The following is a 24,169-nucleotide window of genomic DNA, read 5'->3' as shown; positions in this document are numbered from 1 at the left end:
CCACTAGGTGGGAGTATGGTATAGCAGTAATATTAACAGATCGATATACTTTGGTAAATCTATGTAAGGTAGTATAAGTGGTGAACCTGGCAATCACCAAAACATCCACTAGATCAGTGGTTCTCAAACTCGGTCCTCAGGACCCCACACAGTGCATGTTTTGCAGGTAACCCAGCAGGTGCACAGGTGTATTAATTACTCACTGACACATTTTAAAAAATCCACAGGTGGAACTAATTATTTCACTTGTGATTCTGTGAGGAGACCTGGAAAACATGCACCGTGTGGGGTCCTGAGGACCGAGTTTGAGAACCTGTGCACTAGATGGAAGTATAATGTAACAGGAAATGTAGCAGACAGAGAAACTGAAGTTAATAAACCAAAAATAGAATGTGAACAAAATACTATTAAAAAAAAAATTGTTATACACAGTAAAACTAGGTATAGCATCAGGTGGATAGCCTTCAGCTAAATAAATGCTCTGTAGGGGTTTGCAGGGAAAGAAGGGGTAGCGGGGCAGATGTATTAAGAGAAGTGATAAGTGGAAGATGATAGCACAGCAGCCAATCAGCTCCTTACCTTCATTTTTCAAACCTGTAGTAATTGGCTGGTGCGTTATCACTGCTTTTCACTTCTCCAGGCTTAATACATCTGCCCCAGAATGTGGAGACCAACAGGCGATCCCAGGCACTGAAAGGGCAGAGTCGTACATGTTGAAACTGGCAATTATCAGTTAATAACCACCAGGTGTGACTATAGAGCAACAATAAAGGATGAGTAACATGCAATGCAAAAGAAAAAAAAAAAGCTGTATTGTTAAATAAAATAATTGAAGGTTATAGACTGTTGCAGGAGACAAAATGTCCAAGGGGAGAAATAGTTCAGATAAGTAAACAGTCTGTGGAGGTGGGGCAGGCTGGAGGTTCCAGGTTAAGAATGGATGAGTTCAGAAGGCACAGTGGTGGCCCCAGCCCCGAGATCACTGTTCTCCAGAACTGGAGCAGAAAAGGATAAGAGGGAAGGGAGTAGAAGAGAGGCAGTAGACAGTAAGTACGCAAAGAAAGGAAGGGGTATGGGTAACAGACTAGGGGGAAGGAACCAAGAAAAGGAAAGAGAGAAAGCTCAATGAAAAGTGTTAGAAAAGAGGGGCCATCAAACAATTTTAGTACCAGGGAGCAGTGTTTAGTGGCAAACAGTAGTCACCGATGTGGATGAGCAGGTTAGAGCAGTTGGTCTGAGAAGGGAGGAGGATCAAGAAAGGGGACCAAAAAAGGCACCAGGTAGTCAGGATCCACCATGTTGTCGGACACCTGCAGGGTTCTGCTGGAGAGGCAGCACCGGACATACCTCTAACCAGAAACTCAAAGCAAGTGGAGCCAAGGGAGGGTAATAAAGCTATCTCCGATTAATCCACACCACGATGGGGAAGTGACACCAGTCAGATCCTGACGATGGAAATCAGCTCAGCAAGGTTGTGTATCCAGGAGCAGTCCTGTCTGTACAAAGGGGCCCCATCATTGTAATGGTCTCCTGGTTCAAACAGCCAATGATGGAAAGAGTCTGCAATAGCAGGGCTCCCGGGATGAGGGGTGTAGACAGATCCAGTCCCAGGATAGGGTTCGCAGATCATGGGATCTTAAAGTAGCAGGTTAGAGTGCAGTACCACAATCTGAGTCAAGCAGTCCGGAGGCAGTTGGAAAACACCATCACTTGCAGTGGGAGTAAGCCAATGAAGATCAGAAAGCTCCACCACTAGAACTAGCAGCAGATCACCGCTAACAAGGAAGCACAGCACTCCGATAATCCTCACTGCACCAGATCAAAGGGAAAGTACAAAAGCATGTAGGTGAAGATGTAGCCGTAATGCAGGTTCTGCAAAGTGAGGACGCTACTAGCCAGTCCATTCATCCTCTTAACAGGTTTGCACCAACTGCGTGTTGGCAGTTCGCGTTAATGGCAGGACTCCAGGGTATTACAAGGCTCCTGGGGAATAGAGTATCACAGGACAAGATGAATTAACCAAATTAACAGGGTAGGAGAGGAGGATGTTGAAGGATTCCTTCCATTCCGTTGAAATCAATCCTAAAAATCAGCTAGAGTCCTATCATTTTCTCTTTGACCTTAAACAACTCTCTCTTTTGCTTTTTATGATTCATGTTTAGTGCGGTGCACATGATGATACCAAACAGTGATTACTGTTCTCCATTTAAATAGTCTGAATGACTGATTAGAAGATGGAAGACATGTAATGCTAATTCAAGAAAGCAATTAGTTTGAAATATCATTATAATCCAAATGTTTATTGTCTTTTCTAAGGGATAAAAACAAATCTGCTCAGTACGTTTTGGAATATATTTGGAGAATAAGCAATAATTTATTTGTTTTCACAGTTTATTTGTTTTATTCTATGACCATAGCAAAGGCATGCAAGAGGAATGAAGCATTGTTTCAAAGAGATGTAAGAGTACCAATAAATTTATCTGTGTGTGTTGTGGTGAAATGCTACTCCAAACATTTTTGTGTGTGTGTATATCCATTACTGGAAGGGATGACCAACCCTGTTGGAATACAGTGGTCTCTATGAAATATATAAATATGTATTCAGGGGGATGAAATTCTGTGTTTCTGTTGGAGCACAAAGGTAATGCTGGACTCTTTCTTGAGCTCAGGTCTGAGGTGTGATGAGGAACAAAGTAATGAAAGGCTATGTAAACAATAACAGAGAAGTGGTGTAAATGTAAAATGTATTGGTGATGTATTAATAAACGTCAGTAGTAGTAACCTGGGCTTTTGTCACCTAATATTGCATTGCGTAGACTCCGTAATAAGATCATATGTACAGTATAAGGGCTCTGATGCTATTTTGAAGTGATGGGATTTATCAAAATTCAGTTCTGACCAAACCTCCTTTTTAGCAATTTACATGGAGATTACAGGTCACCTAATCTATTCCCTGCAAAACCTCACTAACACCTTTCTAAAGGTTTTAGGCCTTTTAGGTCTCGGTGTAATTATTTTCTATATCATGTAGAATTATTTGGAGATCTCTTACCTGGCACGCTCTCTGATACCTGTAGGCAGACCACTCCACCTATTACATAGCATCCATCCATCATGGGGTGGTTTAGGAATTCCTCATGCTGGCCTAGAAGAGATGAAGTAAAACAGCAGATGTCTGTCCACTTTGCTAAGTGGCACGGTCTGGCTTCAGGTACTGGGGGGAGACAAAGACGGAGAGGAACCTTTCTGGGAGTGCTACTTCTAGTGTGCAGTTATATATGTGACTGTAAATGTCTCTTGTCCTCATTTATAGAGAACGCGTCAGAGAGAAAATTGCACGTGATAAAGCAGACCGAGCAAGAAAGGTGAGTGTGAGCTTCATGGAGATTATGCATTTGGCCAGTCTTCCATATGCATATTAGTCTTTTAGTATAGGAGTATGACCCAAACCAAAAGCCAGGTGTGCAGAAAATTGTCCGTCATTTTCTTATTTTATTACTAGAAATAGTAAAAGATAAATAGGGATGTGATTAGCATGCCAACTTTCACTATGTCCTGAGTATGTCGACATAATAATGCCGGCCACAGGATCCAGACTTTAATGCTAGTTTCAGCATTTTAACAGTGTGGTTTCATATAACTTTAAACATAAGCTGCAAGTTTATACTTAAAAGACAAAATGCTCTAAATAGTATTGCAGTTGTATTGGTATCCTGGCGCCAGCATTGTCATATCAGTATACTCACCGTAGACATGGGGTCTGATTCATGTTTGTAAGTTAAGCAAAAAAAACAAACAAGTAACTTTGGGCCTGATTCAGAAGTAGACAGATTTGCAAAGCCATACACAAGTGACTTTGCAAATCCGTCCACTGAAAATGCATATGCAGCACTTGCTGCACTTGTAATCCCAGTTATGCAATCAAGGTGGCAGCCTGGGATCAACATCGTGACTGGTGGTCCCAATGTTTACTGCAGATGGCCAGCTGAGTAAGCTGCGGATTACTCAGGCTGGCCCTTGCAGGGTGCCTTGCGAGGCCAGGCAGTTTGCTTCCATGGACGTAGACCCTGGCCTTGCTACTCCCTGAAAACGGTAACAACACGCCCCTGTTTCCGGAAATACCGGCCATCCTTGCCCCCTCACCGCCCTCCGAATGCCTCTGCCTGTCAATTAGGGAGAAACAGATGGGGGACTGTGTGCGAACACTCAGGACCCGTTCTGCACATGCACAGAATGCCGATAATCTGGAATCTGCGTGGGCATTTGGTTGAGCATATAATGCTGAATCAGGCCCTTTGTGTCTTGAACAAACCATGTTGGCATGCAAGGGGAGCAAATACATTTATTTTTTATATATTTTTTCTGTGCAGGGTAAATACTGGCTGCTTTTGCATGTAGCCCACACATATTAGACAGCTTTCATTTTAAACTGCAATTTAGATTTCAGTTTGAACACGCCCTACCCAAATCTAAATCTCTCTGCACGTTACATCTGCCCCACCTGTAGTGCAACATTATTTTGCCAAGTTTCTTGCTTTTTCTTTACTTTCAAACATGAATCAGGCCCATAGTGTTGTTTAACGATTGTTTAACCATCTTCAGTACAGATACAGTTTATCTGGTTGCAGAATGTATCCTGCCATAAACTGCGTTTTATTTTTGTCTTTTACTTATATTCTGTATTTCCTCCGAAGTCATCCTATCATTTATTTTGATAGTAGAATCCTTTCACAATTCAGATTTCTAGTGTGGTAGAGTGTGGTTGGATCATCAGCAACATGACCGGGAGAATAAAAAGAGGGGACAGGTTTACCAGCGGCCTGTACACAGAATAGAAGAACATTCAGTCTAATATATGCATTCCCCTGTATTAGGCACCGTTAGCTGAAGAGGGATTTTGTGGTTATTGCTTCATGTCTTAATATAAAAGGAGAATATAGTCTGCATTTGCCTCACCTGCGTAAAACTGCACTAAGCTCTTCCCAGTAATAATCAGGCATTAGTGCTATAATGTGCTCATACAAAGCATATAGGTACTACAACAACATGGAGGCCTGTCAGTGCGCACAGCTGAGTAGTGGGATCATTCCCCTTATTATCTGTAAGTGTGCTCAGTTCTTAACATTTCTGAAACATTTTTCACATGAAGTGTGTTTATTGATATCCTCTTGCTTTCAGTTTGGGGGGGCAGCATCTGAGCCAATCTCACCTCCAGCAGAATCACCTGTTCCAGCTTCCACGCCCTCACCATCGTCACCCATACAGGAGCCACCCACTAAGAAGGAGTATGATCAGTGTCGTATACAGGTAAATCAGTGTGTGTGGATTGTGCCATTGTTTTCATAAAAGGCAAATCTGTTTATTGGGTGTCTCTGATCTTTGTACTTTCTCCCTAATGGACAGTGCAGACAGGCCTTGTATAAATATATTCTGAGAATCTATTAACAAGGGTGTTTGTTAAAGTGTACAAAGGAGTATTGCCCACAGTGTCCGTGCAGCACGGATGACCAGACGATGATGCATGCAACCCACAGGAAAGAGAGCAATTGTGTGCACACACTAGACAATCTAGACTAGTGATAGCCAACCCGTCGCTTGCGAGCTACCAGTAGCTCATCATATTTTCGGTATCTCACAGAGCGCTTGGGCTTGGGCAATCACTGGCACTCCGACTCCCTTCATTTCTAATATGGTGCCGACCGTCAGCCAATCAGAGCTCGCGGACCGACAACGGTTGCACCTGATTGGCTGCCGGACTGCGAGTTTTGATTGGCTCACTTACCGGTGCCATATTTCAAATGCCCGCCGCGGAGACTCACCCGTCCCTTACCGCGGCACTGCTCTCTGAGTCTGGACTTCAGTGGAGAGGCGCGCGCTGCGCTCTCCTCCCCTTCCCTCCCTCATACAGGAGCTGCAGCGGCGGTGGTAGAAGAAGCCAGCAGCGGTGAGCACTGTGTGGGGCATTGTATCTGGCACTGGTGGGGGCTCTGTATCTGGCACTGGTGGGGGCTTTATTTGTGTATCTGTCACTGCTGGGGGGCATTATTTGTGTATCTGTCACTGCTGGGGGGCATTATTTGTGTATCTGTCACTGCTGGGGGGCATTATTTGTGTATCTGTTACTGCTGGGGGGCATTATTTGTGTATCTGTCACTGCTGGGGGGCATTATTTGTGTATCTGTCACTGCTGGGGGGCATTATTTGTGTATCTGTCACTGCTGGTGGGTATTATTTGTGTATCTGTCACTGCTGGAGGGCATTATTTGTGTATCTGTCACTGCTGGTGGGTATTATTTGTGTATCTGTCACTGCTGGTGGGTATTATTTGTGTATCTGTCACTGCTGGAGGGCATTATTTGTGTATCTGTCACTGCTGGTGGGTATTATTTGTGTATCTGTCACTGCTGGGGGGCATTATTTGTATTTTCTCTATCGTCCTTGTGGATGCTGGGGTTCCTGAAAGGACCATGGGGAATAGCGGCTCCGCAGGAGACAGGGCACAAAAAGTAAAGCTTTCCGATCAGGTGGTGTGCACTGGCTCCTCCCCCTATGACCCTCCTCCAGACTCCAGTTAGATTTTTGTGCCCGGCCGAGAAGGGTGCAATCCAGGTGGCTCTCCTAAAGAGCTGCTTAGAGAAAGTTTAGCTTAGGTTTTTTATTTTACAGTGAGTCCTGCTGGCAACAGGATCACTGCAACGAGGGACTTAGGGGAGAAGGAGTGAACTCACCTGCGTGCAGGATGGATTGGCTTCTTGGCTACTGGACATCAGCTCCAGAGGGACGATCACAGGTACAGCCTGGATGGTCACCGGAGCCGCGCCGCCGGCCCCCTTGCAGATGCTGAAGTAAGAAGAGGTCCAGAATCGGCGGCTGAAGACTCCTGCAGTCTTCTAAAGGTAGCGCACAGCACTGCAGCTGTGCGCCATTTTCCTCTCAGCACACTTCACACGGCAGTCACTGAGGGTGCAGGGCGCTGGGAGGGGGGCGCCCTGGGAGGCAAATGAAAACCTTTTTTGGCGAAAAATACCTCACATATAGCCCCCAGAGGCTATATGGAGATATTTAACCCCTGCCAAGATTCACTAAATAGCGGGAGACGAGCCCGCCGAAAAAGGGGCGGGGCCTATCTCCTCAGCACACAGCGCCATTTTCTCTCACAGAAAGCCTGGAGAGAAGGCTCCCAGGCTCTCCCCTGCACTGCACTACAGAAACAGGGTTAAAACAGAGAGGGGGGGCACTGATTTTGGCGATATTGAGATATATATAAAGATGCTATAAGGGAAAACACTTATATAAGGTTGTCCCTATATAATTATAGCGTTTTGGTGTGTGCTGGCAAACTCTCCCTCTGTCTCCCCAAAGGGCTAGTGTGGGTCCTGTCCTCTGTCAGAGCATTCCCGGTGTGTGTGCTGTGAGTCGGTACGTGTGTGTCGACATGTATGAGGACGATGTTGGTGAGGAGGCGGAGAAATTGCCTGTAATGGTGATGTCACTCTCTAGGGAGTCGACACCGGAATGGATGGCTTATTTAGGGAATTACGTGAGAATGTCAACACGCTGCAAGGTCGGTTGACGACGTGAGACGGCCGACAAACTATTAGTACCGGTCCAGGCGTCTCAGAAACACCGTCAGGGGCGTTAAAAACGCCCATTTACCTCAGTCGGTCGACACAGACACAGACACGGACACTGAATCCAGTGTCGACGGTGAATAAACAAACGTATTTCTCATTAGGGCCACACGTTAAGGGCAATGAAGGAGGTGTTGCATATTTCTGATACTACAAGTACCACAAAAAAGGGTATTATGTGGGAGTAAAAAAACTACCTGTAGTTTTTCCTGAATCAGATAAAATAAAATGAAGTGTGTGATGATGCGTGGGGTTACCCCGATAGCAAATATTGGCGTTATACCCTTTCCCGCCAGAAATTAGGGCGCGTTGGGAAACACCCCTTAGGGTGATAAGGCGCTCACACGCTTATCAAGTGGCGTTACCGTCTCCAGATACGGCCGCCCTCAAGGAGCCAGCTGATAGGAAGCTGGAAAGATATCCTAAAAAGTATATACACACATACGGTGGTTATACTGCGACCAGCGATCGCCATCAGCCTGGAGATGCAGTGCTGGGTTGGCTTGGTCGGATTCCCTGACTGAAAATATTTTATTCATATAGAGCATTTAATAGGATGCATTCTATATATATGTACGTGAGATGCACAGAGGGATATTTGCTCTCTGGCATCAAGATAAGTACGTTGTCCATATCACCCAGAAGATGTCATGGACACGACAGTGGTCAGGTGATACAGATCCCATACGGCACATGGAAGTATTGCCGTATAAAGGGAAGGAGTTAGTTGGGGTCGGTCCATCGGACCTGGGGACCACGGCAACAGCTGGGAAATCCAACCTTTTTACCCCAAGTTACATCTCAGCTGAAAAAGACACCGTCTTTTCAGCCTCAATCCTTCCTTTCCCATGAGGGCATGCAGGCAAAAGGCCAGTCATATCTGCCCAGACATAGAGGTAAGGGAAGTAGACTGCAGCAGGCAGCCCCTTCCCAGGAAAAGAAGCCCTCCACCGCGTCTGCCAAGTCCTCAGCATGACGCTGGGGCCATGCAAGCGGACTCAAGGTGGGGGGGTAGTCTCAAGAGTCTCAGCGCGCAGTGGGATCACTCGCAGGTTGACCCCTAGATAGTACAAGTATTATCCCAGGGGTACAGATTGGAGAGTCGAGACATCTTCTCCTCGCAGGTTTCTGAAGTCTGCTTTACCAACGGCTCCCTCCGACAGGGAGGCAGCATTGGAAACAATTCACAAGCTGTATATCCAGCAGGTGATAATCAAAGTACCCCTCCTACAACAAGGAAAAGGGTATTATTTTTCCACACTATATTGTGGTACTGACGCCAGACGGCTTGGTGAGACATAGTCTAAACTGAAATCTTTGAACACTTACATAAAAGGTTCAAATCGAGATGGAGTCACTCAGAGCAGTGATAGCGAACCGGAAAAAAGGGGACTATATGGTGTCCCTGGACATCAAGGATTACCTCCATGTCCAAATTTGCCCTTCTCAACAAGGGTACCTCTGGTTCGTGGTACAGAACTGTCAATATCAGTTTCAGACGATGCCGTTTGAATTATCCACGGCACCCCGGGCCTTTTACCAAGGTAATGGCCGAAAAGATGTTTCTTCAAAGAAAAAAGGCATCTAAATTATCCCTTACTTGGACGATATCCTGAAAAGGGCAAGTTCCAGAGAACAGTTGGAGGTCGGAAGAGCACTATCTAAAGTAGTTCTACGACAGCACGACTGGATTCTAAATATTCCAAGAATCGCAGCTGTTTTCCGACGATACGTCTGCTGTTCCTAGGAATGATTCTGGGCATAGTCCAGAAAAAGGTGTTCCTCCGGGAGGAAAAAGCCAAGGAGTTATTCGACCTAGTCAGAAACCTCCTAAAACCAGGCCAAGTATCAGTGCATCAATGCACAGGAGTCCTGGGAAAAATGGTGGCTTCTTACGAAGCGATTCCATTCGGCAGATCTCAGGGGATTTGCTGGACGATTGGTCCGGATCGCATTTTCAGATGCATCAGCGGATAATCCTGTCTCCAAGGACAAGGGTGTCTCTTCTGTGGGGGCTGCAGAGTGCTCATCTTTTAGAGGGCAGCACACTCAGCATTCAGGACTGTGTTCTGGGGACCACGGATACCAGCCTGAGAGGCTGGGGAGTAGTCACACAGGGAAAAAATTTCCAAGGAAGTGTGGTCAAGTCTGGAGACTTCTCTCCACATGAATATACTGGAGCTAAGGGCAATTTACAATGCTCTGAGCCTAGGAAGACTCCTGCTTCAAAGTCAACCGGTGCTGATCCAGTAGGACATCATCATGGCGGTCGCCCACGTTATCAGACGGGGCGACACAAGAAGCAGGAGGGCAATGACAGCAAGGATTCTTCGCTGGGCGGAAAATCATGTGATAACACTGTCAGCAGTGTTCATTCCGGGAGTGGGCAACTGGGAAGATTTTCTCAGCATAAATGAATTCCACCCGGAAAAGTGGAAACTTAATCTGGAAGTTTCCACATGATTGTAAACCGTTGGGAAAGACCAAAGGTGGTTATGATGGCGTCCCACCTGAAGCGCCAGGTCAAGAGACACTCAGGCAATAGCTGGGACGCTCTGGTAACACCGTCGGTGTACCAGTCGGTGTATGTGTTCCATCCTCTGCTTTTCATACCCAATGTATTGAAAATGATAGGAAGGAGAGGAGTAAGAACTATACTCGTGGCTCCGGTTTGGCCAAGAAGGACTTGGTTCCCGGAACTTCAAGAGATACTAAGAAGGGTCTTGATTCGGCAAGAACCGTGTCTGTTCCGGGACTTACCGCAGCTGCGTTGACGCCAAGGCGGGTGAACGCCGGATCCTAAGGGAAAGAGGCATTCCGGAAGAGGTCATCCCTACCCTGGTCAGAGCCAGGAAGGAGGTGACCGCACAACATTATCACCACTTAGGTGAAAATATGTGCCAGGGTGTGAGTCCAGGAAGGCTCCACGGAAGAATTTCACCTAGGTTAATTTCTACATTTCCTGCAAACAGGAGTGTCTATGGGTCTCAAATTGGGTCCATTAAGGTTCAAATTTCGGCCTGTTGATTTTCTTCCAGAAAGAAATTGGCTTCAGTTCCTGAAGTCCAGAAGTTGTTAAGGGAGTACTGCATATACAGCCCCTTTGATGTCTCCAGTGGCACTGGGCGATCTCAACGTAGTTTTGGGATTCCTAAAAAATCACATTGGTTTAAACAACTCAAATCTGTGGATTTGATATATCTCACATGGAAAATGACCATGCTGTTGGTCCTGGCCTCGGCCAGGCGAGTGTCAGAATTGGCGGCTTTATCTCACAAAGCCATATCTGATTGTCCATTCGGACAGAGCAAAGCTGCGGACTCGTCCCCAGTTTCTCCTTAAGGTGGTGTCAGCGTTTCACCTGAACCAGCTTATTGTGGTACCTGCGGCTACTAGGGACTTGGAGGACTCCAAGTTGCTGGATGTTATCAGGGCCCTGAAAATATAGTTTCCAGGTTGGCTGGAGTCAGGAAATCTGACTTGCTGTTTATCCTGTATGCACCCAACAATGCTGGGTGCTTCTGCTTCTAAGCAGTCGATTGCTCGTGGGATTGGTAGCACAATTCAACTTGCACATTCTGTGGCAGGCCTGCCACAGTCTAAATCTGTTAAGGCCCATTCCACAAGGAAGGTGGGCTCATCTTGGGCGGCTGCCCGAGGGGTCTCGGCATTACAACTTTGCCGAGCAGCTACGTGGTCGGGGGAGAACACGTTTGTAAAATTCTACAAATTTGATACCCTGGCAAAAGAGGACCTGGAGTTCTCTCATTCGGTGCTGCAGAGTCATCCGCACTCTCCCGCCCGTTTGGGAGCTTTGGTATAATCCCCATGGTCCTTTCAGGAACCCCAGCATCCACAAGGACGATAGAGAAAATAAGAATTTACTTACCGATAATTCTATTTCTCGGAGTCCGTAGTGGATGCTGGGCGCCCATCCCAAGTGCGGATTATCTGCAATACTTGTACATAGTTATTGCTAACTAAATCGGGTTATTGTTGTTGTGAGCCATCTTTTCAGAGGCTCCGCTGTTATCATACTGTTAACTGGGTTCAGATCACAGGTTGTACAGTGTGATTGGTGTGGCTGGTATGAGTCTTACCCGGGATTCAAAATTCCTCCCTTATTGTGTACGCTCGTCCGGGCACAGTACCTAACTGGAGTCTGGAGGAGGGTCATAGGGGGAGGAGCCAGTGCACACCACCTGATCGGAAAGCTTTACTTTTTGTGCCCTGTCTCCTGCGGAGCCGCTATTCCCCATGGTCCTTTCAGGAACCCCAGCATCCACTACGGACTCCGAGAAATAGAATTATCGGTAAGTAAATTCTTATTATTTGTGTATCTGCTGGGGGGCATTATTTGTGTATCTGTCACTGCTGGGGGGTATTATTTGTGTATCTGTCACTGCTGGGGGGTATTATTTGTGTATCTGTCACTGCTGGGGGGCATTATTTGTGTATCTGTCACTGCTGGGGGATATTATTTGTGTATCTGTCACTGCTGGGGGGCATTACTGTAACGAGGCCACACCCACTTTTCTGAGACCTCACCCACTTTTCTGAGTCCACACCCACTTTCAGAGGAATGCGTGCGCATTAGGGGGAGGGGTTAGCTCTTCCAGAGGTTTTATTTTCCAAAAGTAGCTCACACTCCAAATAAGGTTGGAGACCACTGATCTAGACCATTTGCCTGTCCAAAAAGACAAATCATCAAGATATCGCTAATATGTACCCACCCTTACATTTCATTGGTTTTCCAGGATATCATTCTCCGAAATACTGTGGACCTCATACAGAGTCAATCGCAGCTGGAATAGTGAAATGCGATCGCAAATATCTTTGCATCTTTGTGACTGAGTCAGAGTCAGTTGCATGCGCCCTCCCCTTGCCATACCTGGTGGAGATGAGACTGGGTTGTGACTAAAAGCCTGGTTTTAGCAAGTACTCGCGAGATGTTACACAAAGGACACACATTACAGTTAAAGAAATACTCATGATTGTATTTATATAGCGCTTTTCTCCAAGTCACTTTACAGACATCAAAAGCATAGTACATAGTACAAAGGATTTAGTATTACAGCAAGTAGAAAACCACACAGGAACAATTATAAAACAACAAAACTCAGCGCAGTATACAGAGACCTGGGAGGGCCAGGCAGCAGGAAGTGCCATGCAGAGTGCTGGAGCAGCGGTTGTGGACTACAGGGACAGTGATAACCAGAGACACGAAGGGAGCAGATGGAGCTGCTCATACAACAGCAGGCAGAGGGGTCAGAGGCACAGGCAGGATGGCATCCACTGGCAGCTCTAGCTCCAGTAGCGGTGATCTCCAGCAGTGGCGGTCTCTCAGGGATGTCCTGGGTGCACACCTTGGGGTGCGGTAGCCAGGCTGGCGATAGTGCGGACGGCAGAGCTGACCCTTGTGTATGGGCTGCTGTGGTCAGCGAGCTCCAACTCCAGAGCAATGACACTGGACACACTGAAAACGCTGCCGTGGAGGTAGTGGGGCCTTTCCATGGTGTGCGGGCAGCTGGTGTATTCTTCAGGACTGAGTGTGGTGTAGGGAGCTCTGAGAATGTGACCATCCCCGTTCCCCACCAGAAATTACCAAGTGGATTGGTTTATCTGCAATGCTTAGTGCAAAAGACTATTTTATTTATTTATTTCTCTCGTCCTAGTGGATGCTGGGGTTCCTGAAAGGACCATGGGGAATAGCGGCTCCGCAGGAGACAGGGCACAAAAAGTAAAGCTTTCCGATCAGGTGGTGTGCACTGGCTCCTCCCCCTATGACCCTCCTCCAAGCCTCAGTTAGATTTTTGTGCCCGGCCGAGAAGGGTGCAATCTAGGTGGCTCTCCTAAAGAGCTGCTTAGAGAAAGTTTAGCTTAGGTTTTTTATTTTACAGTGAGTCCTGCTGGCAACAGGATCACTGCAACGAGGGACTTAGGGGAGAAGAAGTGAACTCACCTGCGTGCAGGATGGATTGGCTTCTTGGCTACTGGACATCAGCTCCAGAGGGACGATCACAGGTACAGCCTGGATGGTCACCGGAGCCTCGCCGCCGGCCCCCTTGCAGATGCTGAAACATGAAGAGGTCCAGAATCGGCGGCAGAAGACTCCTCAGTCTTCTAAAGGTAGCGCACAGCACTGCAGCTGTGCGCCATTTTCCTCTCAGCACACTTCACACGGCAGTCACTGAGGGTGCAGGGCGCTGGGAGGGGAGCGCCCTGGGAGGCAAATGAAAACCTATTTGGCTAAAAAATACCTCACATATAGCCTCCGGGGGCTATATGGAGATATTTAACCCCTGCCAGAATACACTAAAGAGCGGGAGACGAGCCCGCCGGAAAAGGGGCGGGGCCTATCTCCTCAGCACACAGCGCCATTTTCCTTACACAGCTCCGCTGGTCAGGACGGCTCCCAGGTCTCTCCCCTGCACTGCACTACAGAAACAGGGTAAAACAAGAGAGGGGGGGCAAAATAGTGGCAAAAATTATATTATAAAAGCAGCTATACAGGGAGCACTTATTATAAGGCTATCCCTGTCATATATAGCGCTTTTGGTGTGTGCTGGCAAACTCTCCCTCTGTCTCCCCAAAGGGCTAGTGGGGTCCTGTCTTCGTTAAGAGCATTCCCTGTGTGTCTGCTGTGTGTCGGTACGTGTGTGTCGACATGTATGAGGACGATATTGGTGTGGAGGCGGAGCAATTGCCAAATATGGGGATGTCACCTCCTAGGGGGTCGACACCAGAATGGATGCCTTTATTTATGGAATTACGGGATAGTGTCAACACGCTAAAGCAGTCGTTTGACGACATGAGACGGCCGGACAATCAGTTAGTGCCTGTCCAGGCGCCTCAAACACCGTCAGGGGCTGTAAAACGCCCTTTGCCTCAGTCGGTCGACACAGACCCAGACACAGGCACTGATTCCAGTGGCGACGGTGACGAATCAACCGTATTTTCCAGTAGGGCCACACGTTATATGATTTTGGCAATGAAGGAGGCGTTACATTTAGCTGATACTACAGGTACCACTAAACAGGGTATTATGTGGGGTGTGAAAAAACTACCTATAGTTTTTCCTGAATCAGAAGAACTAAATGATGTATGTGATGAAGCGTGGGTTGCCCCCGATAAAAAGATGCTAATTTCAAAGAAGTTATTAGCTTTATACCCTTTCCCGTCAGAGGTTAGGGCGCGCTGGGAAACACCTCCTAGGGTGGACAAGGCGCTCACACGCTTATCTAAACAAGTGGCGTTACCCTCTCCTGAGACGGCCGCACTTAAAGATCCAGCAGATAGGAGGATGGAAAATATCCAAAAAAGTATATACACACATACAGGTGTTATACTACGACCAGCTATAGCGACAGCCTGGATGTGCAGTGCTGGAGTAGCTTGGTCAGAGTCCCTGATTGAAAATATTGATACCCTGGATAGGGACAATGTTTTACTGTCTTTAGAGCAAATAAAGGATGCATTTCTTTATATGCGTGATGCACAGAGGGATATCTGCACACTGGCATCACGGGTAAGTGCTATGTCCATTTCGGCCAGAAGAAGTTTATGGACGCGACAGTGGTCAGGCGATGCGGACTCAAAACGGCATATGGAAGTTTTGCCGTATAAAGGGGAGGAGTTATTTGGAGTCGGTCTATCAGATTTGGTGGCCACGGCTACAGCCGGGAAATCCACCTTTTTACCTCAAGCTACTCCCCAACAGAAAAAGACACCGACTTTTCAACCGCAGCCCTTTCGTTCCTTTAAAAACAAGAGAGCAAAGGGATATTCATATCTGCCACGAGGCAGAGGAAGGGGGAAGAGACACCAACAGGCAGCTCCTTCCCAGGAACAGAAGCCCTCCCCCGCTTCTACAAAAGCCTCAGCATGACGCTGGGGCTTCTCAAGCGGACTCGGGGGCGGTGGGCGGTCGTCTCAAGAATTTCAGCGCGCAGTAGGCTCACTCGCAGGTAGATCCCTGGATCCTGCAGATAATATCTCAGGGGTACAGGTTGGAACTAGAGACAGATCCGCCTCGCCGTTTCCTGAAGTCTGCTTTACCAACGTCCCCCTCCGAAAGGGAGACGGTTTTGGAAGCCATTCACAAGCTGTACTCTCAGCAGGTGATAGTCAAGGTACCTCTTCTACAACAGGGAAAGGGGTATTATTCCACTCTATTTGTGGTACCGAAGCCGGACGGCTCGGTAAGACCTATTCTAAATCTGAAGTCCTTGAACCTGTACATAAAGAAGTTCAAGTTCAAAATGGAGTCACTCAGAGCAGTGATAGCGAACCTGGAAGAAGGGGACTTTATGGTGTCCTTGGACATCAAGGATGCGTACCTCCACGTTCCAATTTACCCCTCACACCAGGGGTACCTCAGGTTCGTTGTACAAAACTGTCACTATCAGTTTCAGACGCTGCCGTTCGGATTGTCCACGGCACCTCGGGTCTTTACAAAGGTAATGGCCGAGATGATGATTCTTCTTCGAAGAAAAGGCGTATTAATTATCCCATACTTGGACGATCTCCTAATAAGGGCAAGGTCCAGAGAACAGCTAGAGAGGGGATTAGCACTGTCTCAAGAAGTGCTAAAACAGCACGGCTGGATTCTGAATATTCCAAAATCCCAGTTAATGCCGACAACTCGTCTGCTGTTCCTAGGGATGATTCTGGACACGGTTCAGAAAAAGGTTTTTCTCCCGGAGGAAAAAGCCAAGGAGTTATCCGAGCTTGTCAGGAACCTCCTAAAACCAGGAAAGGTGTCTGTACATCAATGCACAAGAGTCCTGGGAAAAATGGTGGCTTCTTACGAAGCAATTCCATTCGGCAGATTCCATGCACGAATTTTCCAGAGGGATCTGTTGGACAAATGGTCAGGGTCGCATCTTCAGATGCACCAGCGGATAACCCTGTCTCCAAGGACAAGGGTATCTCTTCTGTGGTGGTTGCAGAGTGCTCATCTATTGGAGGGCCGCAGATTCGGCATACAGGATTGGATCCTGGTGACCACGGACGCCAGCCTGAGAGGCTGGGGAGCAGTCACACAAGGAAGAAACTTCCAGGGAGTGTGGACGAGCCTGGAAACGTCTCTTCACATAAACATTCTGGAACTAAGAGCAATCTACAATGCTCTAAGCCAGGCAGAACCTCTGCTTCAAGGAAAACCGGTGTTGATCCAGTCGGACAACATCACGGCAGTCGCCCATGTAAACAGACAGGGCGGCACAAGAAGCAGGAGTGCAATGGCAGAAGCTGCAAGGATTCTTCGCTGGGCAGAGAATCATGTGATAGCACTGTCAGCAGTGTTCATCCCGGGAGTGGACAACTGGGAAGCAGACTTCCTCAGCAGACACGACCTTCACCCGGGAGAGTGGGGACTTCATCCGGAAGTCTTCCACATGCTGGTAACCCGTTGGGAAAGACCAATGGTGGACATGATGGCGTCTCGCCTCAACAAAAAACTGGACAGGTATTGCGCCAGGTCAAGAGATCCGCAGGCAATAGCTGTGGACGCGCTGGTAACGCCTTGGGTGTACCAGTCGGTGTATGTGTTTCCTCCTCTGCCTCTCATACCAAAAGTATTGAGAATTATACGGCAAAGAGGCGTAAGAACGATACTAGTGGTTCCGGATTGGCCAAGAAGGACTTGGTACCCGGAACTTCAAGAGATGATCACGGAAGATCCGTGGCCTCTACCTCTAAGGAGGGACTTGCTTCAGCAGGGTCCCTGTCTGTTTCAAGACTTACCGCGGCTGCGTTTGACGGCATGGCGGTTGAACGCCGGATCCTAAAGGAAAAAGGCATGCCGGAAGAAGTCATTCCTACTTTGATTAAAGCAAGGAAGGAAGTAACCGTGCAACACTATCACCGCATTTGGCGAAGATATGTTGCGTGGTGCGAGGATCGGAGTGCTCCAACGGAGGAATTTCAACTGGGTCGATTCCTACATTTCCTGCAATCAGGATTGTCTATGGGTCTCAAATTGGGATCTATTAAGGTTCAAATTTCGGCCCTGTCGATTTTCTTTCAAAAAGAATTGGCTTCAGTTCCTGAAGTCCAGACTTTTGTTAAGGGAGTGCTGCATATACAGCCTCCTGTGGTGCCTCCAGTGGCACCGTGGGATCTCAATGTGGTTTTGGAATTTCTAAAATCTCATTGGTTTGAACCACTAAAAAAGGTGGATTTAAAATATCTCACATGGAAAGTGACCATGTTACTAGCCCTGGCTTCGGCCAGGAGAGTGTCAGAACTGGCAGCTTTATCTTACAAAAGCCCATATCTGATTTTCCATTCAGACAGGGCAGAACTGCGGACTCGTCCGCATTTTCTCCCTAAGGTGGTGTCAGCATTTCATCTGAACCAGCCTATTGTAGTGCCTGCGGCTACAAGTGACTTGGAGGACTCCAAGTTACTGGACGTTGTCAGAGCATTAAAAATATATATTGCAAGGACAGCTGGAGTCAGAAAATCTGACTCGTTGTTTATATTGTATGCACCCAACAAAATGGGTGCTCCTGCGTCTAAGCAGACGATTGCTCGTTGGATCTGTAGCACAATCCAACTTGCACATTCTGTGGCAGGCCTGCCACAGCCTAAATCTGTAAAGGCCCACTCCACAAGGAAGGTGGGCTCATCTTGGGCGGCTGCCCGAGGGGTCTCGGCATTACAACTTTGCCGAGCAGCTACGTGGTCGGGGGAGAACACGTTTGTAAAATTTTACAAATTTGATACTCTGGCTAAGGAGGACCTGGAGTTCTCTCATTCGGTGCTGCAGAGTCATCCGCACTCTCCCGCCCGTTTGGGAGCTTTGGTATAATCCCCATGGTCCTTTCAGGAACCCCAGCATCCACTAGGACGATAGAGAAAATAAGAATTTACTTACCGATAATTCTATTTCTCGGAGTCCGTAGTGGATGCTGGGCGCCCATCCCAAGTGCGGATTATCTGCAATAATTGTACATAGTTATTGTTAACTAATTCGGGTTATTGTTTAGGAAGCCATCTTTCAGAGGCTCCTCTGTTATCATACTGTTAACTGGGTTTGATCACAAGTTGTACGGTGTGATTGGTGTGGCTGGTATGAGTCTTACCCGGGATTCAAAATTCCTCCCTTATTGTGTACGCTCGTCCGGGCACAGTACCTAACTGAGGCTTGGAGGAGGGTCATAGGGGGAGGAGCCAGTGCACACCACCTGATCGGAAAGCTTTACTTTTTGTGCCCTGTCTCCTGCGGAGCCGCTATTCCCCATGGTCCTTTCAGGAACCCCAGCATCCACTACGGACTCCGAGAAATAGAATTATCGGTAAGTAAATTCTTATTTTATTCATTCATTAATTATTTTGAGAGAATTTAACATTAAACATACATAAAACATGATTTAATGCAGTACCTCATGGTGGAATCTGTGTAGAACCAAAATAAAGTATCACTGGCTGGCAAAAGGAGGGGGGAAAAAGATGTCTGGTTTCATACTATTGTGTTGATTGAAAGCAGTGATGTCATTTCTGTTTAACGTCTTTGGAGGGAGAATCCTTAAATCCTTCCTGAATTTGAAAGAATTGTCCCGCGCTCTATTTTATGTGAAGGGTAGCCTCCAGCCAGTCCATATTGAAGGTGCAAAATAATTTAGCCTGAAACAAAGACATGGTGGGAAAGGGGGGTCACCATGTATCTACATGTGTAAAACACATTTGTTGGAAACCTCTGATATAATTAACAGTAATTTCTCTTACATCCTAGAGGATGCTGGGATCCACATTAGTACCATGGGGTATAGACGGGACCACCAGGGGCCATTGGCACTTTAAGAGTTTGAGAGTGTGGGCTGGCTCCTCCCTCTATGCCCCTCCTACCAGACTCCGTTTAGAAAATGTGCCCGGAGGAGCCGGTCACAGCTAGGGGAGCTCTACAGAGCTTCTTTAGTAAAGTTGTTTTTTAGAGTTTATTATTTTACAGGGAGGCTGCTGGCAACAGCCTCCCTGCTTCGTGGGACTAAGGGGGGTAAGGGGGGGAGTAGTGTCTGCCCTGCGGGGTCTGAGCCACTATCTCCGCTGGCAGGACACTGAGCTTCTGAGGGGATAGATCGTTCCCCGCCACAGGGGATCGCTCACCCCAGCAGCATGCCGCCACCCCCTTACAGAGCCAAAAGATCAGTGGCGAGTGAGTCACCGACCCCCCTAGCAAGCGGGGGGCCGGTGTGAAGATGGCGGCAACAGGGTAGGGAGCGCGGTTTTTAACCGCGCTCCGAAGCTCAGAGGCACACTGTGCGGTGCTGTGAGGGGCGCCCTGAGCCAGCGCCTGAACCCTGCACTGGTCAGCAAGCCTGTCAGGGTCCGTAGATCTCAGCCAGCATATACCTCAGGCCAGTATAATCCTTGTGAAGAGCGGGAAGACAGCGCCATTTTGGGGGGTGGAGCTTCTCAGAGCGGACCCAGCAGCGTTCAGCGCCATTTTCCTGCCTGCACAGCACTGTCCAGGAAGAGCAAGTCCCTCCACAGCAACTCCAGCTATCTCTCACGGTACCAGGCGTGTACACTGTTACCGAGCAGGGTCCCCACTATATCCACCAGGGCATAGGAGTACAGGTCGGGTGTACTAACGCCACTATTGGTAAGGCTCCGTAGTACCGGCGGTGAGGCCCAGCATAGGGGAGTCGGTGCTTGACCTGTAGCTCCTCCCCCGGCCCAGGGCGCCATCTCCTTGCAGATTTCCCTCTCTGGAGCTGCCTCACACTTTCACTCAGTTCCTGACAGAGATGCTGGGTGCCATCTTCTGAACATAGCTGCTGCTGCTGGTCTCTGGGATTGCAGTGCAAGGTCTTCCTTGTAAAGCCGCCTGTCCACAGTGCAGAGACTTTACAGACACTTGAGTATTCTACATGTCTTATGTTAGTTAAGAAAGAGTGTACCTATTACAGAATATGTTGTACGAGTATTCTGATATATACCTCCGGTCTAGGACCGTGCTGTGTTGTTTATATATATATATATTGACAATGCTAAATTCCTTTGTCGTATAAACAACCCTTATGAAGCTAAGAACACTGTACGCTGCTTACTTAAGAAATACCGTAATGATACGCTATTTGCGTAACGATCGCTCAGCCGTAGGCGAGACGCTCAAGCGTCACGTTCGCTCACGGCCCAGTGAACACAGGACACGTTATTGGTTATGTCTAGGGGAAAGATTCGCTGTAACGTAGCATACGCTAGAGACCACGAGGAGGTCACCAGCGGTGCAGACGCTCACAACACTATACCTTGATATTAAACCTTATACCGATGAAACACACAGAATACCTTAATGTGAGTACAGGGTGTAAATGCAACCTTGTGTAACCTGACTATCTACAAAGCTGTTTGAGCGTCACCGACGCTCAAGTGAACACTTAATACTATAGTAAATACACTGATACTGGTTTAGGGTTCCAAAGCCTATAATCTGTATTATATCTAGTATACTTGTAAAAGAGTAACACAGTACAAATGATACACTACAATATAACAAAGACCTCCTAACCACAGAACTAAACAATAAATACAAAAAGACAATACTACACTGACCTAAATGCAATACGATACAATACTATAATACTATAAGGTATTTAAGAGAAAAAGAGGAGAGAGAGAGATAGAGAGAGAGAGAGAGAGATTGGCTCGCAGAAAGACAATGATTATGGAGAGAACTTACGCACAAAGGGTATGATCGCCAGCGCCTCGATATCCAGCTCCCGATTATCAGCAGATAACCGTTGATGAGAGAGTGAGAGCTGGATGTGGTCGGCCTGCCTATTTATGCTCCACACACAATGCAATCTCCTAGTCCCTACAATCCTACAGTTTATTGGACACAGGAATTCGGCCCTGTACTGTAACCAAAGGTCATAGGTTGATTCATACAGGTGGGCTGTGCTGATTTCCAACAGCTCAGGTGGGTGGGGAACTGGGTTTCCCGCCGCATACCTGAGTATGTGCAAATCATAGAAATGGACATAAACTTCTTATGTCCATAACTATTCGCACGAGCGATTAATACGCTCCAAACCAACACCGGAATATTGCTAATTAAATACTCTTCCGATGGGTATCAAACACTGCTGTATGACTCCTGTTAGACCCTTCGTGCAATACAAAGAGGGATTCCTCCGCTCAGGGACATTCTATCTAAACCAAACTTACAGAAACTATTGAGGGGAACATGATCTATAAACTACATTAATTGTGAACTTTTGTAACGAATGAGTCGCACGCTACGATCACATAAACTCTACCGTAAATGCGCATACTGCGCGTGCGAGTGCACGCTATTGCGGGTATGCGCTTCCACGGGAGAGCGTACGCATGCGCAGCACGGACCAGTGTGCGGTGCAAATATGGCAGTGTGCACTAAGACATTTTTCTGACTTTGACAGTCCACCCTTTGGCAGTCAATAATAACTGCCACAAAATATTTAAGGAGAAAAATGTAAGTCAGGGGTTAATTGATTTCCATGGTGGGGAAAGGAAGAAGAATGGAGTAGGTGTGAAGAGGGTATGACCTAGTGAGAAAGTAGAAGCATGTGTGTATGAGTCCATGTTTGGAGGGTCATGTATCATCGTGCCGTACGTGTGGTAAATCAAGCTTCGAGGTATTGCGAAGTATACATTTGAATTCCTTCTTATCCTGTGGTACAGGTCTGTGGATGGGCTGTCAAACTCTACCGAGCTCATTTCGGCTGTGGTTGTAACACAATGGGGATGCACATTTTAGTTGATGATACATGAATTGGGGGGGGTATGTGGTTGCTGCTATCTGTGCCTGTATTCCCTATCGACTATGTGTGTTATTGCCTGAGGGTTGCAGAGATGAAGATAAAGAACACTTACGAAAAATGCAATGATATTCTATGTCAGGGTAATGTACGTTCGTCGATTGAGGTCTTGATTGGTGTCGGTTGATTGGAGTCTTCTTCTTTGTGCTTTTGCTCATAAATCGTGAGTAAAGCATACAACGTCCATGGATTTACAAAAAATGTTGGGCTAGCGTGGTTTTAAAGTTCCTAGGGAAACTGGGGTACCCATGGCATTGTCCATCAAAATCTTGTTTATCAGGTCGTCTGTTCTTCTTCTTTCCATCTTTCCGTTGTCGGCCCCTTGGCTCATCAAATCCTTCGTCTACGTGGGTCTTTGTACCTCGGAGGAAAACATAGAAATGGGTGAAAGGCGGACCGTATACTCATTACATCATTACGTCATGGTTTCTAGCATTGGGTCATAAATCAAATCCAGGTTAATTACAGTTTCCTCACTCCTTAAGCTCATCACTTTCGTACTTTGCTTGCACCTCATCAAAGCCTGCCCGCATCTAAATATCAATCCAATAGATATAATGACACCCAAAATACATAGGAGGAACTTTCCAACATCCATTATGACTCCTTGAGCCCAGTCTCCTAAACCGGAGAACCAATTTCGCGGGTTCAACCATGACACCCAACCAGTCAGCTCATTACCTACAGCAGCAAGGGTGAGATTGTGTTTTCGACGAAATTCCCACTTTAATTGCAGAATATCGTCCATCTTTTGGTCTATGACCTCTACCGGATCCTCGGTGCTATTTGTGATATACGTGCAACACTTTATGCCGTACTGTGTTGCCAATGTAACACAATATCCGCCTGTTACTGCTGTAAGATAATTAAGAATCATCCTATGCTGAACTAGTTCTGTTTTGTAAGCTTGAAGTTCTCTTCCAGTGTATCTGAATGTGTCATCATACATTTCAGTGATATTATCTAACAAATTGGCGAGTGCGGAAATGTATCTATAATTCATCACACCTCGAGCGGTGCGAGTGAAATCTAACGCTACCAGAACCTGAATCCCGGTGGATTCATGGATAAGATCAGAGGCCGGATGCTCTAACCTTTCTGACAGTTGTCTTTTAACAAGGTGCTCGTAGTGAGTGTGAGTATAAGGAGTTTGGGCACCACGGTGTATGTCCTTCATTTTGTCATGTGTAACAGTCATTACTTCAGGCAATACTTTTCCAATATAACACAATCCTTCAGAGTTTGGGGCAAGCCACTTGTACGCCTTTCTCCCGCATATGAAATATGCATCATCGGGGAGAACATAAGGGACGGAGAAGGACATGACCATGTTACAAACCTTCCAGGTGAAATCTCCTGACCCTAATTCTTCCATCTGTCTAATGCACGTATCAGTTTGTACGATATGTGCACAGTATCCTGGTGATACCTCTCCAACTTTAGTAATCCTATTTCCTAAGGTATATCGATACCGGAATGATTTTCCTCTACTGGCTATGTGGCGTACGAGCTCTGTATCTGTAGGCATTCTATCTGCTCTGTGTGAAAAGGTCATGGTAAGGTTGCTCCATGACACTTCCCAATTTCCCGGTTTTCTGGGATTGGAGATGTTAAAACATATGAGGGACCTATCCACATGGTATTGGTGGAGCTTCAAACTAGGAGGGCTGGAGATGTTAAACCTCCGGTCCACCGGTCTCCCACCACTTAGCTCAAGTACCTCCCCTA

At 47.0% G+C, this 24,169-nt stretch overlaps 1 protein-coding gene across 1 annotated transcript in view; it reads left to right on the top strand.

The window, feature by feature from the left end:
• The window catches only part of UBXN1 (UBX domain protein 1), a 110,453-nt gene that overhangs the window by 50,870 nt on the left and 35,414 nt on the right, over positions 1 to 24,169 (top strand). The window contains exons 7-8 of the mRNA XM_063945042.1: positions 3,314 to 3,365; positions 5,179 to 5,307. Coding sequence (XP_063801112.1) covers positions 3,314 to 3,365; positions 5,179 to 5,307 — 181 coding nt within the window. The remainder of the gene's footprint in view (positions 1 to 3,313; positions 3,366 to 5,178; positions 5,308 to 24,169) is intronic.

This window comes from Pseudophryne corroboree, chromosome 11 (genome assembly GCF_028390025.1).
Source record: "Pseudophryne corroboree isolate aPseCor3 chromosome 11, aPseCor3.hap2, whole genome shotgun sequence".
NCBI classification, from domain to species: domain Eukaryota; kingdom Metazoa; phylum Chordata; class Amphibia; order Anura; family Myobatrachidae; genus Pseudophryne; species Pseudophryne corroboree.
The sequence above is the reverse complement of the archived record's forward strand: the minus strand, read 5'-3'. Positions and strand labels throughout refer to the sequence as shown.